This window comes from Castanea sativa, chromosome 5 (assembly GCF_040712315.1).
Source record: "Castanea sativa cultivar Marrone di Chiusa Pesio chromosome 5, ASM4071231v1".
Lineage (NCBI taxonomy): Eukaryota > Viridiplantae > Streptophyta > Magnoliopsida > Fagales > Fagaceae > Castanea > Castanea sativa.
This window is the reverse complement of record NC_134017.1, coordinates 29,001,644-29,017,092: the sequence shown is the minus strand read 5'-3', so window position 1 is coordinate 29,017,092 and position 15,449 is coordinate 29,001,644. Positions and strand designations below refer to the sequence as shown.

At 33.8% G+C, this 15,449-nt stretch overlaps 1 protein-coding gene across 1 annotated transcript; it reads left to right on the top strand.

Annotated features, from left to right (window-relative positions):
* The first annotated feature begins 10,364 nt into the window (after window positions 1-10,364).
* Window positions 10,365-13,739, top strand: LOC142636548 (glycerol kinase-like). Its single transcript, XM_075810802.1, has 4 exons — window positions 10,365-10,723; window positions 10,840-11,061; window positions 11,387-12,353; window positions 13,269-13,739. Exons 1-4 carry the CDS (start codon window positions 10,563-10,565, stop codon window positions 13,506-13,508), a joined length of 1,590 nt encoding a protein of 529 aa, XP_075666917.1. The 5' UTR covers window positions 10,365-10,562; the 3' UTR covers window positions 13,509-13,739.
* The last annotated feature ends 1,710 nt before the right edge of the window (window positions 13,740-15,449 follow it).

The window sequence follows — 15,449 nt, the reverse complement described above, 5'->3', positions numbered from 1 at the left end:
CTTTCACCATGAAAATCAAAGTTTTTCCTTATTTTTGGGGTAGGAACCAGGACGAGAAAGAACTAGAAAACTCATGTCACTTGTGTAGCCTATCTATACAGTAAAAAATGCATGTTTTATAGTATAAATGTATAATACACGTACACGTGCATACAATTTTTTTTTAGTTTTTATTTGTAATTTGTTACACGAAACAAAAACAATCTAATATATATATATATATATATATATATATATATATATATACACATACACTTTATAATTAAAATATAAAACATGCACTAAATTTTTATTTATAATATTTATTCAAAATACTGAAAATTTACTAAATTTTAATACTCCTGACAATATCTTAATATTTTATTATGCTAAGTAATATGTTATATATGATAATTTTTTAAATACATACATACACGTGTGCACACATAATTTTATCAAATGTGTTTTATATAATTTAAATAAAGTTTATACATACATGCATATGCACATACACATGTGCATGTGTTTTGTGTGTGTGTGCGAGTATGTGCACGCATGTGTATAAAGCATAAACACACATCATATATGTATGTAGGGGTGGCAAAATTTGACACGACTCGCGAACCCGACACGGCACAACACGAAATTAGTAGATTATGAGTTGAGGTTTAATGAGTTCGTGTCATATTCGGGTTGATACGGCTGACCCATTTAATAAACAAGTTGGGTTAGTGTTGAACACATAGAACCTGTTTGACCCGTCTAACCCATTTAATTATACCCTTCAAAATTTAGGTATATAAATTTATTAGTTGTTGTACTTTATTTTTTTTGACATATTGTGATTAATTATTTATGATATTGGAATATACTTTAGTATTAAATGATTATTTGTGATGCAATTACTTGTTAGTTCTGAATTTTATATTAAAAATAATTTATTTGTTTGTTTTTTCATAATTTTTTTTCCATTTTGATAAAATTTGATAAATAGGTCGACACGACTGACCCGTTTAATAAATGGGTCGTGTTAGGGTTGAGAAATCTTGACTCGTTTAATAAACATGTCGGGTTAGTGTTGACCTATATAGTCGAATACTCATGAGTTGACACGACACGAACCCGACACGCGAACACGAATTACCACCCCTATATGTATGTGAATTTTGTCCACCTCCCTGGAATCAAATCTTGACTCCCCCATTACCTATGAGACTGTGCTGTGTCACAAATTTACATTTTTTTTATTGAAATTTATTTTGGAAAATCTACATATTTGAAAAAGATTACTTTTTCTATCGGATTTCTCATTATGAAGAATGAAATAAAAGGAATTGAAAATTGTTGGAAAATGGTTTTCACACGTGTTTGGGTGGCTATTTTAAACCAAAATCAAAGTGAAATCTACATGTCCCTTAAGGGTCTGAGTTGGGATGTGTTCTCCTATGTATAGAAATTAACGTGCAATAAGATATAGCAATTGATCTTTGATCTTCTTGAAATTTTGTAAGCATTAAAAATGTAATAAGAACATGCAATCTAATGGTTAGATTTTCAAAATTCACACTCAATATAAAGATATATGATGAGTTTGTAGGGTTTCTCTCCAAACTAGTTTGGGAGAAACTTTGTTCTTTAATTTTTTGGTCAATATCGCTAAAAAAATTGTCTTTTCTTTTAATCTTTCTTTGTATTTGATGAACTTGCTTTGCGTCAAGCTCTCCATTCTAGCCATTCCCTTAGGTTTGAGGTTTGCCATAAAAAATTCTTTCATATTTGCTATACTACTTTTAGGTCAAATTGGCCTTCTACTATTGTTCATGGAAATATATATGAATATACCACTGTTTCGAAAATATATAGAGATTTACCATTTTTTTTGGTACTTGAGTTTGAGAAAATTGAGTTCTAAATAGTACTCGAGTTCCATGAACTCAAATTTTTTGAAAAAATAGCTTTCAAAATAGCTGAAATTTTTTTGATGGAACTTGAGTACCATTTAAAATTTTTAATAATATTTGAGTTCATAGAACTCCAGTACTATTGAGAATTTAAGTTTCATAAACTTGAGTATCAAAATTTTTTAATGGTACTGGAGTTCATGAAACTTGAGTACCATTGAGAACTCAAGTTTCATAAACTAGAGTATAATAAAAGGGCGAAAATGGGCAATTAGCCATAATTATTCAACAATATAGTTAGTAGTTACTGTTTCGAAAGTTTATATAATATTAACATCTCGACTCTTAGAGAGTCGATTTTGAACCTATAAATCAAGTCTCAGAGACTCGATTTCTATGGTTTGATCAGATCTGATGTGGCACTTTTCCACGTGGCGGTCACCTGGAAATCGAGCCTTAGAGAGTCGATTTATATATCGACCTTTAAATACTCGATTTGTATGTGACGTGTTCAACACGTGGAAGCTAGTTGATCTGCAGAAGCCACTTGGAAACCGAGTCTTTGAGACTCAATTTCTAATAGGGTTTTTTCAAAAAATAACGCCTCTCGCACAGACCTCTCTCTCCACTCTGTCACTCACCCTATCACGCCTCTCTCCACTCTCTGTACCTCTTCCTCTCACGCCTCTCTTTACGGTTGCTGGCATTATTGACAAAAGCTGCACAACGCAACTAATGTAACGAGTACAATGGATAGCTAGTAGTTTAATTACAACAACATTCAACAATAAACAAAATAACAACTAAGTTGATACAACATAGTCTACATAGTTGCCTAACACTTGTCCATACTGATACAACATGGTCGCCTAGCACTTGTCCATACTGAAGATAACCACAACTCCCACGTACAATGCCATTCCAAAATCGAGCCTCCGCTCGCCTGAAAAACATTAAAATATGGTTGTTAGTTCCTAAATGCGAAGAACAAAAACCAAATGAAATTCTGAGCATATTATATCAAAATTGCAAAGGCACTTGCCTAGTTTGTAGCACTATCGCCTGTCGAAGCCCCAAGGGAATTGGGGCATCTTCTGCGGTTATGCCCCTCTTCATGACACACTCTGCATTGCTGCCTCGATTGAATCTCCCTCAAGTCCGAATCTGGGTTCCGGCTTCCCTGTTTTCGCCGTACCCCATCCATTTCATTCCTTATTCGGAACTTCACAGGACGACCTTTGGCCCGCAACAGACTTGGGTCAGGCACCCATCGTGGTCCACAAACGTCCCTCCACAATGAGTCTGACATTGGTACTACAAATTGATGTGAATGTGTGAATGGCGTTCTTCAAACTGTAACATGGGTCAATATAGCTGGTCGCATTAAGATGCAATTGCTGCAAAACTTTAATTGCATGTGAACAAGGGATCTTAATGTTTTGCCACTTTCCATAACCACATGTTCTAGCAAATACGCACACTTCATGACTGTGGTTTCCCCCTCCACCTCTATGGTCGTTGTACGGGGTAACCACTTGATATACACTAGTTTCATGATTAAATTCCCTCACAGTGTGTCCTGAAGTTTTCTGCAGATTGTTGGTATAGATCCCCATTGCATAATCACTCCACACCTTACCTTGAGAGCGATCAAAAGTAATTTCTTTATGTCGATCATGGAAATATGCAACAAGTTTGCACCAAGTGAACTCAACCCTTGCAGCAATGGGCAAACTGCGGGCACCTTTAAGTATCCCATTAAAGCACTCAGAGATATTGGTTGTCATTGCCCCGTAACGCCTTCCACCATCATGTGACTGGGTCCATTTCTCCACATCCTCACTCATTAGATATGTGTATGGCATATAGCATTTAAGATGGGGATCATCAAGGTCTACACTTCTTAGTGCATTAATCTCGACATCCTTAATGGTTTGCATTATGGACTTAAATTTAGCTTCATGAGTTGCATATCCAGCTTTCAAGGCCAATGCCTTTAGAGTCGGGTCATCAAAGTGTGTGTTGAAGTTGCTAGCAACATGTCGAAGGCAATATCAGTGATATACCCGTAACTTTCCATCATCACCTATAGGCCACTCTGCAATGGCGCGTTTGATACCTTTATGTTGGTCAGAAATAATGTAAATGCCCTCGTCAAGTATCACATGCCTTATCGAACTCCTGAAACACTCTAAAAACCACCCCCAACTAGCCCCTGACTCCTTGTCCACAATAGCAAAGGCGAGAGCCAAAACCTTTTGGTTAGCATCGGTTGCCATTGCAATCATCAACACCCCTCGATATTTACCATACAAATGAGTCCCATCTATACTGATTACTGGCTTGCAATATCTGAATGCAGCAATGCATGGAGCGAATGCCCAAAATACATAGCGCAGTAATGTAGTACCATTTATGGGCCTAGGTATGGTCCAATAGGTGTACTGGGTACCCGAATCTTGATCCAAGTATGCCAACAACTTTCGCAACCTTTGGTAAGACTCCTCCGAATCTCCAAATATCATAGTAATTGCCTTTTGTTTTGCGTCCCATACCTTATAGTAAGAAAGCTGATGATTATACTTAGTATCTATGTGGCCCCGGAGCTCATCAATACGAGCAGTGTGATTTTGTCGCAATTTTCTCACAATTTCTGATGCAACAAAATTAGAATCCATCATTTTATCGTCTCTTCGCAGGCCAAAGGATATACAACTGTGTGGACCCACATAAGACGTGACCATCCACAGACCATTAAATTTAGCCTTCATGAATGCCCCAATGTACCACTTGCAGTTGGTGTCAATGCATGCGGCGCACAATTTAGTTTTGGTTGACCTCCGGATTATAAAATTTTTATCATCCTTTGCTGCGTATATTATCAATGCACGCTTCACCGTCTCTTTATTTGCAAAAGTCAACATTTTATTAAAATGCATCCCATCTTCCCAAGTAAAAACAAATGGTATCTGAAGACGTGAAGGATCAACCATATTTTTCCAAGTATTTGCGGAGAATGACTCGGCAGGAGGTGTGTAGGGAGTGGTCGTATTTCTAACATGCTGGATGCCAATATCATCGTCCGCATCACCTTCATCATGGCACTTCATATTTCCCTCTTCAAAATTGGGAGCAAGTTCATAGTTATCCACATCCTTCTCAAAATCGCCTTGCTCAATCCTCTCTTCGTACTCATCCATATCATCGAGATTTTCATCATTATTCGCAAAATGATCTTCGTCCTCCACCCCTAAATATGTCTCTTGAGCTTGAAGTGTTTCACCAGTATTGGCAGCATAATCTATTGATGGGAGTGTGTAACCTCCCATTGTAGTGCATCCATCATTTAAGGCTGTAAATTGCAAAGATGTAATTGTTTCTTGCAACTCCTCAACATCAACTTCTACGAGCGGTTCAGAACTTACGTACAACTCAGTAGCATTTACTTGGGGCATTTTATGGATCCTATTAAACATGACATTTACATGTTTATCTTCTTTGATCGCCATGTACTTGTAATTTATCCGTTCATGAAGGACTTCTTGTGAGTAACGATAAATAATATTTATGTCATAACAAGTAGGGCTCAAACTCAGTTCTCTCATGATTTTCATCTTCAAATCATTCAATGTCTTCAACTTACGACGTATCATCATGTAATAGTATTCGATACTCAGCCCTTGAAATGGGAATTCGTCAATCTGTTCAGGATTGAAAAAGGGTCTACCGTAGTATACATTTATGTCAATATTCTTCAGAGATTGTGAACCTATTAGAGTTAAGGGTAATATGTTAGTGACATATTTTAACACAATTACAAAACATTTTTATGTACTCAAAGTACAAAAATTACAACTTCTTACATCAAACACACCCCACATGTGCATATACTCACTCCATATCACATACAAACACACTCAATCATTATCATTTCATACTCAAACAAATAAAAAAACTAAAGACAAAACTCACCCCCACTACAAAATTTCAAATCATTCTAACAAAAAAATAATGAAAAATATTAAACCAAATAGCCATGATAAAAGCCTAACAATACAAATATATCTTAAATATTTTTTACTTTTTATAAAAAAAAAGAAGCGCCTAGCATATATACACTAACTTGTTACATCATATGCATATACAAACCCCACATTTGCATATATACTCAATCATTACCATTTGTTTCTAAACAAAAAAAAAAAAATCATTAATCATACTCAAAAAAAAAAAAAAAAAACTAAACACACAAATCTTCAAATCATTCTATCAAAAATATAAAGAAAAATAACAAACCAAACAAAAAAACTCATAATACATACCCATAAAAAAGCCTAACATTACATATATGTAACTAACAACTACCCATAAAAGAACCCTAACATTATATATATATATATATATGTAACTAACAATTATTCAGCAAAAAAAAAAAAAAAAAAAACTAACAACTAGAGAGAGTGTATGCTATAAAAACCTTACCTGACATGAGGATGTGTAAATGGGAGGTGAGTTTGATTTGAAGTTTTGTATGAGAGTGAGAGAGGAAGAGAGAGCTGCTGGATTTTTTGGTGTGGGAAACGGTAGACCCCAGAAAAATAGGTAATGTGGACTAAAGAACAGCTGCCCTAACCATCCGAATTAAATTGGACCAACCATTGCAAATCGAGTCTCTGAGACTCGATTTCACTTTTTAAAAACTGAGTCTTTAAGACTCAATATCTAGCTGGAATCCACGTGGATTCAACTGACAACATAAATAGAATATTTAATTGTTCACATGTAAATCGACTCTTAGAAACTCGATTTCCAGGTGGCCGCCACATGGAAAAGCGCCACATCAGATCTGTTCAAAACATGGAAATCGAGCCTCAGAGGCTCGATTTATAGGTTCAAAATCGACTCTCTAAGAGTCGAGATGTTAGTATTATATAAACTTTCGAAACAGTAACTACTTACTATATTATTGAGTAATTATGGCTAATTGCCTATTTTGACCTGATAAAAGTGATTAATTGTTACTTATTTGTAAAACAATGATAAATTTTCATATATTTTGCCTAAAAATGCTACAGCGCCATTTTTGCCCCTACTTTTAACTTGTTTGACTGTTTCTGCTTGTGTTGCGTGCGTTGCCTTTACTGGTTTTGGCGTTTCTATGACTTTGTTGTGTTGAACTTTACTTTTATGTGGCAATGGAGTCCGAAAAATGTGGTACACACGGGCACACGCACTTAATTTTAATTTTAATTTATTTTAGGTTCAAGTGAAATATGTGGTTGGCGTTTTATTATCTCTTTCTCTTTTTTATTTTATTTTATTATATATATATATAATCTAATTTAAATAATATGATACCCATTACCCAGTTACTTTGTTTATACTAGTTGTTGACAACCACAAATAATTGTGTATCAAATAAATATATTATAGAGTTAATTACTACTAACTAAATTTCTAATAAAATTAACTTAAGAAAAATATAGTTTTATTATAATTTTTTAGTATTTATATTTTTAATAGTGTTGCTCCTTTTATTAGTATTATGTTATAAAATTTAATTTATTGAGTGATGTGATGAATATGCTTTTATTGTTTTTATTTATGTAGGTTGAGATTATGATACTTTCATAGTTAAATAGAGCTACAATAGTACATTTTATAAATTAGATTCTTTTGCTCTAAGCTTTAATTTTTTAAAATTTTAAAATTTAGTTATTATAATTATATAAATAGAGCTTTTTTTTGGGAAAAAAATTTATCTAAGTAATATTTAAATATATAAAAGGTCTCATTTTAATTTTTGTCTTAGACTCTAAAATAAGCTGCCCGTGTTTGTGAGTATATTTAATTGTTTATAAGTATTTATGCATTCAACATCAGTTGTTTGTTGTTATTGTTCATAGAATTAGAAGAGTAAATTATTTTGTGAAATATTTCCAAGAAAGTTCTGAACCGATCTTCCTAATTGGATCAAATTGAGGGTCTTGGTTAAAATTGTGGTACCCTACAAAAAAAAAAAAAATCAGATTAGAGGAAGATAAAACACTTGTTCGCGTACACATAATACCCATACCCACAAACAATGAAAGTTGGCAACCTGCCATCACCTAAGATAATGAAACAATATTGCTGGAGGGAATTTCGGAATATATATATATATATATATATATATATATATATATATTTTTTTTTTTTTCTTTTGGCAATAATTTGGTATAGTTGTTAATCATATGTATCCATAGTTTGGCAATAATTTGTCAATAATTTGCTTTCATTCAAACTTTTCAGTATTAAATGAGAATGATGCCATATCAATTGGATAAATGACTGATCAATTGGATTAATGAGGGCTCACCAAGTATCGAAAAGTCAAAGAAGAATCATTCTCTTTTGAAAAGAAAAACAAATGAGAATGATGCCTGATCAATTGGATAAATGCATTAGCAAATCATTCTTGAATAATCTATGAATGAGAGGCATGCATCTTTAAAAAAAATTCTAATGTTGCTTTCTTTCAATTTAGAAAGGCAATATTTTGACTAACCATATTGTCCATTCATTGTAATCCAAATATAAAAATTTCTTTAATATATAAAAATCTTTATATGTCAATTTTTTTTTGTGTGGAAACTAGTACTAATTTTTATTTCTACTATAAAAACATAAATTCAAGTTTAATTGGAAGTTTGCTACTTCCCATTGGACCACAAGTTGGAAAACGGAGAGAAACCGAGGAAGAAGAATGAATTGAAGTAGGCTTGGAAGGGCACAGTAATCTCCAAAAGTCTTGAAAAAATTGCCCTAGGGTTGCTTTTATACTTGACTTACAAACCATGAAACTCTAGATCAAATGGTTGAATGAAAACAAAACCAGAAAATTGAAACCACATGATCTCAACATGTCAAGATTTAGGCTTTGATGGGTCGAGATTCACTAATCTCGATGGGTCGAGCTAAAATGGAGCTTGAGTTGAGATTTTAAAGACTTTGGATCTTTTGTTACTTAAGCCTTAATTTGTCTTGTACTTGAATTTGACTTCAAACACACTCAAGATATACTAATATTCTTAATGTTGGTTACACAAGGTCATAGTTTGTCAACTTAGTCCTTTGAACTCAACGAGTTTGTAATTATTTAGTTTAACAATAAAAATGTCCTTCAGTGTTTTCTCAAAAAAAAAAAAAAAATGAAGAAGATACCATCTAAGGTAACAAGGAATAAAGAAACTAATTTTATGCCTGGTTGCATTTTCTTTGTATTCCAAATTTTGAGTGTATTAGCAATTACTTTTTCTTAAAAGTTAAAAGTTAAAACCGAAAACACATAATGAATTATTAAATGAATGATGGGCGATAAAAGGAGAGGAAGAAAGGAATAGTGCAGGCCATCAAATGAAAATTTTGAGACATAATAAACATGACCATGAGTATGTATGAATATTGAATACACTTGGGCATTTAGATTGAAGGGAATGGAGAGAGAAAGGAGAAGAGCATAGAATAATTGGTTAAAAATAGCTTAATTTTGAGTTAATTCTGCTTTACTTTCTCTTAATCTACAGAAAATAACAATAACTTAACGTGACTATTTATTTATTTTTGTTTGTTGGCTGAATATGTATCTATTTATTTCGTAAACGTGTTAATCACTCATTGGTTTGTCTTACTAAATAAGCACACTGATGCGGTAGGTTTGCTGCAAGTGCAACTACTTTCACGGCAACGAGTGAGTTTATTAATAGCAACGTAGGGGTTTGGATTATGATTGTTTTATCTCTGCCGCCTATTGAGAATGGATATATAGATAGATAAGACTTTTTGGAAAAGGACAAAACTTATTACATCTATCTGCAATTTTATTGGAAATAACTATCAAACTTTCCTGCCTTCTGATAAAGTCTTTTTTGTTTATTATATATAGATTACAAATCCTCCCAATTATCTATTTATAATAAAATAAAAGGAAAAAATCTAAAATATGTACGAAAAAAAATGGTAAGAAACTAACAAATTAGATAGTGATAACTTAGAAAAAAATAAAAGCTGAAATTATCCGGTTAAATTTATCAATTGTTGTCTCTCAAAAAAAAAAAAAATTCATCAACTATTGTTTCTATTTAGGAAAAGTTAACGGATACATGTTAGTTTAGGAACTACTATTTCTAATTGAAAATAAAAACTAACTTTTTTATTTAATTTTTTTAAAATTTTTTTTCTAAAATAGTTAATTAGTAAATTTTTTAAAATTATAGTAAATTGGACCCTTTCCTATTCTAATAATTTTTTTTCTTAAAATGACTATTAATAAATGTACTAAGAATATAGTAGCTGGACTCTTTCATATTCTAATAATTTTTTTAAAAAATAATCTATTATTAAATTATCTAAGAATACAACATATATATTTTTTTAAAAAGAAAAACTCTAAGAATACAGTAAACTGGACCGTTTCATATTCCAATAATAGGGTGGATAGACATTGTCTGCCAGTCAGATAAAAATTTCCCAACAGAAACGTATTTATCTCCCACTCAACATGTTGACTATATAAACTCCACTTGCACTGATCTCTCAATCTCAAGCATTTAAACCACCGAACATACAACATTGTTTTCTCAGTTTTGGTCTAGTTTTCAGTTCTGAGTATCCGCAACACACAAAAAAAAAAAAAAAAGCAAGATGAGTGGAGCAAAGGACAAGGATTCGAAGCCACCACAAGAAGTGTATGTTGGCTCAATTGACCAAGGAACCAGCAGCACCAGATTCTTAATCTATGACCACTCTGCTCGCATAGTTGGGTCTCACCAGGTTGAGTTCACTCAGTTTTACCCAGAAGCCGGGTAAATAATATTAATGATCAAATATCATCCACACCCTTTTCAGTTTTCTCTCTGTGTGTGTGTGTGTGTGTGCGTGTCTTAGAAAAAGTTTGTTTTTTATTTTTTTACAATCACAGATGGGTGGAGCATGATCCAATGGAGATTCTGGAGAGTGTGAGGACTTGTATTGAAAAGGCAGTGGAAAAGGCAACAAAGGATGGCCACGACGTGCACAAAGGGCTGAAGGCAATTGGGTTGACTAACCAGAGAGAGACTACTATGCTTTGGAGCAAATCCACTGGTCGTCCTCTCCACAACGCCATTGTTTGGATGGATGTTCGTACCAGTTCTATTTGCAGGTCTCATTTCTTTTCTTTATCCGTTTGGTATTGGTTTTTAGTTCCCAGGTCTTGGATATTTTGATTCTCAATTGGGTAGTTTTTGTTTTTGGATTTTGACATTTCTTGAAATTTCTTCGTGGATTGTATTAATTGTTATTATGAATTGGGTTTCAGTTTCATTCATCAAAACATGAAATTGGTTGCAGTTATCTATGAATTTGATTTATACCCATCTGTTGTAGTTTGTGATTGTGTATGGGCTTTCCATATTTTTTATCACATCAGTAAATTTTTTTATTGGGGAATACCAGTGTTTCAATTTCAATGTTTTTATTTATCACAGAAAATTGGAGAAGGATTTGCCAGGTGGAAGAACTCATTTTGTGGAGACATGTGGTCTGCCCATCAGCACCTATTTCAGTGCAACAAAGCTTCTATGGTTGATGGAAAATGTTGATAAGGTTAAGGAGGCAGTGAAAGCAGGGGATGCTCTATTTGGCACTATAGACTCTTGGTTAATTTGGAATTTAACTGGTGGATTGAAGGGAGGACTACATGTCACTGATGTCTCTAATGCATCAAGAACAATGCTCATGAATCTTAAAACACTTGATTGGGATCAACCCACATTAAAAACCCTAGATATTGCGCCTGGAATTCTGCCCAAAATTGTCAGCAATTCTGAGGTTATTGGAAAAATCTGCAGTGGATGGACAGTTTCTGATGTTCCAATTTCTGGATGTTTGGGTGACCAACATGCAGCAATGCTGGGGCAGGCTTGCCAGAGAGGCGAGGCTAAGAGCACTTATGGAACTGGTGCTTTCATACTTCTCAACACGGGTGAAGAGATTACTCAGTCGAAGCATGGGCTTCTGACCACTCTAGCATTCAAGCTTGGCGCTAAAGCTCCTACAAATTATGCTCTGGAGGGATCAATTGCTATTGCTGGAGCTGCAGTTCAGTGGCTCAGAGACAGTCTTGGAATTATTAAAACTGCAAGTGAGATCGAGGGATTGGCATCAGAGGTTGAGTCCACAGGTGGGGTTTATTTTGTGCCTGCGTTTAATGGACTATTTGCTCCTTGGTGGCGTGATGATGCTCGTGGAGTTTGTATTGGAATCACAAGGTTTACAAGCAAGGCTCACATTGCTCGAGCTGTGCTTGAGAGCATGTGTTTCCAAGTCAAAGATGTGTTGGATTCAATGCACAAAGATGCAGGAGAGAAGGGAGAGGTTAAGAATGACAAGGGGGAATTTGTGCTTAGGGTGGATGGTGGTGCTACTGTTAACAATCTTTTGATGCAGATACAGGTTTGGAATTCTACGTTTCCTTTGTTATACTTTTTCCTCTGTTAGTTTATTGTTCAAAATTACCAATGCAGCTGTTGTTTTTTGTAAACCTTTTTTCTTCTTTACGCCCCTCTAAAAAATCTTTGCTGATTCTTCTTTACTTTGTGTTTCTTCCTTAAAAAATGTGATTCGACTTCGTTTCTATGTCTTTAACAAATTTGCTTTCCTTGAAAGTTCTGTTGGCTATGTTGTCTCATGCCAGAATGAGGACCTCATAGTGGTCTAATATCACAGAAGTGGCTATAAAGATTTATATATGCTTTTTCTTGAGTTTTTCATTTTAAGACATTATGGTGAATGTTTACCAAATCAACTTTTTGGTGCTACTGTATGTCTTTGGTTGTATGTGTCTGGATAGGAAATGGAAAGAATATGTAAATTTGAAAGTGAAATCTTGAAACGTGTATCATGATTCTTATTAATGTGATTCACATAATTCATTTCTACCAGACATTGCTTGGAGAATACTGCTATATGCTTCCTCATAGAATCAAAGAACTTGTTTGTAACCTTTTATTTTGCTGCAAATGATGCTAGTTGAGTTTCTTAGAGCCGTGTCCTGAATCTGCTTTTCACTTCCGCAAATGTAACCTTTTTTGAAGATATAAATGAATTGACTTTGGAAAGCTTTTGTCCATACAAAAAATTCTTTCCCTTTCAATATGTTTATAGCTATGGTCAATATTAATTTATTATGAATATTGTCAGTGATCTTGTGTTAATTTTGTGAAGATCTTCCATGGCTAAGTATCCTATTCTGTGTTGGCGGTATGCTTTTTCAAAAGTTAGTGATGTAATCTAATTTCTGCGAGTTCCTTTGCATTGTCCTTCTTCGGTTTCTTAGCTGCAGAGCTTGCATTTCTTACTGTTTTGTAGGCGGACTTGTTGGGAAGCCCAGTGGTGAGGCCGGCTGACATAGAAACAACCGCACTTGGAGCAGCTTATGCTGCTGGATTAGCAGTTGGGGTTTGGACGGAAGATGATATTTTTGCTGAAAAGGTTGAAAGTGCTACCATTTTCAATCCTATAATAGATGAGGAGTCGAGGAAGAAAAAGCTCAATTCTTGGTGCAAAGCTGTTTCCAGAACTTTTGACTTGGCTGATCTTTCCCTTTGATATACTTGTGTCAACTTGGTTCCTGTACTCCACATCTTTTTATTTCTATTCTTAAAATTCTGGGATAGTGATTTATGTGAACGATAAACACCAGAATGTATTGCACCGAATGATGATTTAATAAATGCTGAGATCTGACCTTTGTAACTTCATCTTGCTGTTCATATTCTGCACTTTACTACAAAAGTGATTTATGTATCAACAATGCATTAATCTTCATGGTTTAATCAATGGGTATCTTGGTCACCAACAATGCCTGCCCTGGTTCTCAATAATTTTGTTTTGAATGTTTACAATGACACTGGTTTACATATTCCTTCTTACACAAACACATAATCCAATAAAGAAAATGAGACTTCAAATGTAGCAATGGAACCCAAAAATTTGTTTACCTTTTTAGACGAGGAAATAGTAATCCCCCTTTTTAAATTTGTAAAAAGTATCCCCAAACTTTAAATTGCAGTGTCTTTAAAAACTCCATTGTCCCTGATTGCAAATTACTTGAAAAACTCATCCCCTCCAATTTGGAAAAACATGACTTGAAGTAAAATCCTGTATACTTTGTGTTCTGTCTCCCTCTTTTTTCACATAACAATTTGTTTTTGATGTTTTTAGACATCTAGGATTTATTAGTGAGAAACTATTGAAAAAAAAAATTCTGTTTAGACAAAATTTTCCTCGGATTTGTATACAAAATAATATTTGCTAGTTGAGGTTTACCACAAAATATCATATGCTCACTCTTTGTGAATACAAATATTCTTGTACTACCTTTTATCAATTAATTTGGTATAAATATTTGTATCAGTTGAATATTAAATTGATTATAATTTCTCATCTTCAATCTGTTCATCCCAGCAGTGGAATACTCCACCTCTGTTTATGTTGGAAAATGAAAATTGCCTGGAAAAATAACGAGAAAGAAAGCCAAGATTTAGAAGCAATTAGTCCAACTACTTCTCTACCTAGCAAAGAAAAACAAATCCAACTATTTCACTTACAAAACTTGACCTATGTTTGTGTAGCTGATAAGTTGGTAATGTCCCAAATGAGCAAGCAATCATAGGCATGGAGCCTGATCTGACTCGCGGATAGTTGGTGGCTATCTTACTAGACGTGGGGTGGTTCTGGGTTATGATAACAAATCATAAGGGTGCAATTTTGGAGTTCTCTCTTTCGCGCTGTAATCAGTCAATGTATTTGAAGTTTTAATGAGTTGGAGTATCAAATTTTGCTTGGAGATTTCTGTAGCTGCTTAGTGAGGTTAAGAAGAAACAAAAAAAATGCTAATCATTTCTGTAGATGGTATAGTTGGTGACGTGCTGATTATGTTGGGTCCCAATCCATCTTTGTGTGAATTAAAAACAAAATTAACGATTTTAACAAATCACTAAAAAAAGATTATTACTAAATTACCAAATCAAAATATCAACCACACATAAAAACACAAAAATTACTGTGGGAGATCCTTTATCCTTGAAGGTTAAAAATCGAAGGTCGACAAATTCTGAATAAATTCACCAGTATCAAATTAATTAAACTACATTTTTTTAATAAAAATTTTATGCTAATTTGATATCCACATTATATAATATAATATCTCTCTTTAGGAATTTATGTGAATTTACAAGAAATCTTCACTCACTTTGAATGCAACAACTCTTTGTGATTGTAGCACTCAAAAAACCTCCCCCTTGGAGAAAAATCCCACATTTTATGTTCTATTCTGTTTCTCACACAGCTAAAGAAAATCTCATTGTTTTCTTTGCTCTTACACACATTATTTTCTTCTCACTTCACTCACATTGCGATAATGCCTTATTCTTTCTTCACCACAATGCTCATTGCAAGCTCTCTTTCTTTTTGCTTTACAAATTTTCCTTGATTTGTGAAAAAAAATTCAAATATTGTTGTCCTTTTCCTTGCGTTACTTCACAGGCT

Excerpts from the sequence above, each read along its gene's own strand:
- LOC142636548 (XM_075810802.1), top strand. The coding sequence starts at position 10,563 with ATGAGTGGAGCAAAGGACAAGGATTCGAAGCCACCACAAGAAGTGTAT. Across the intron at positions 11,062-11,386 it reads CGTACCAGTTCTATTTGCAG|AAAATTGGAGAAGGATTTGC; the intron begins GTCTCATTTCTT and ends TATTTATCACAG. Across the intron at positions 12,354-13,268 it reads ATCTTTTGATGCAGATACAG|GCGGACTTGTTGGGAAGCCC; the intron begins GTTTGGAATTCT and ends ACTGTTTTGTAG.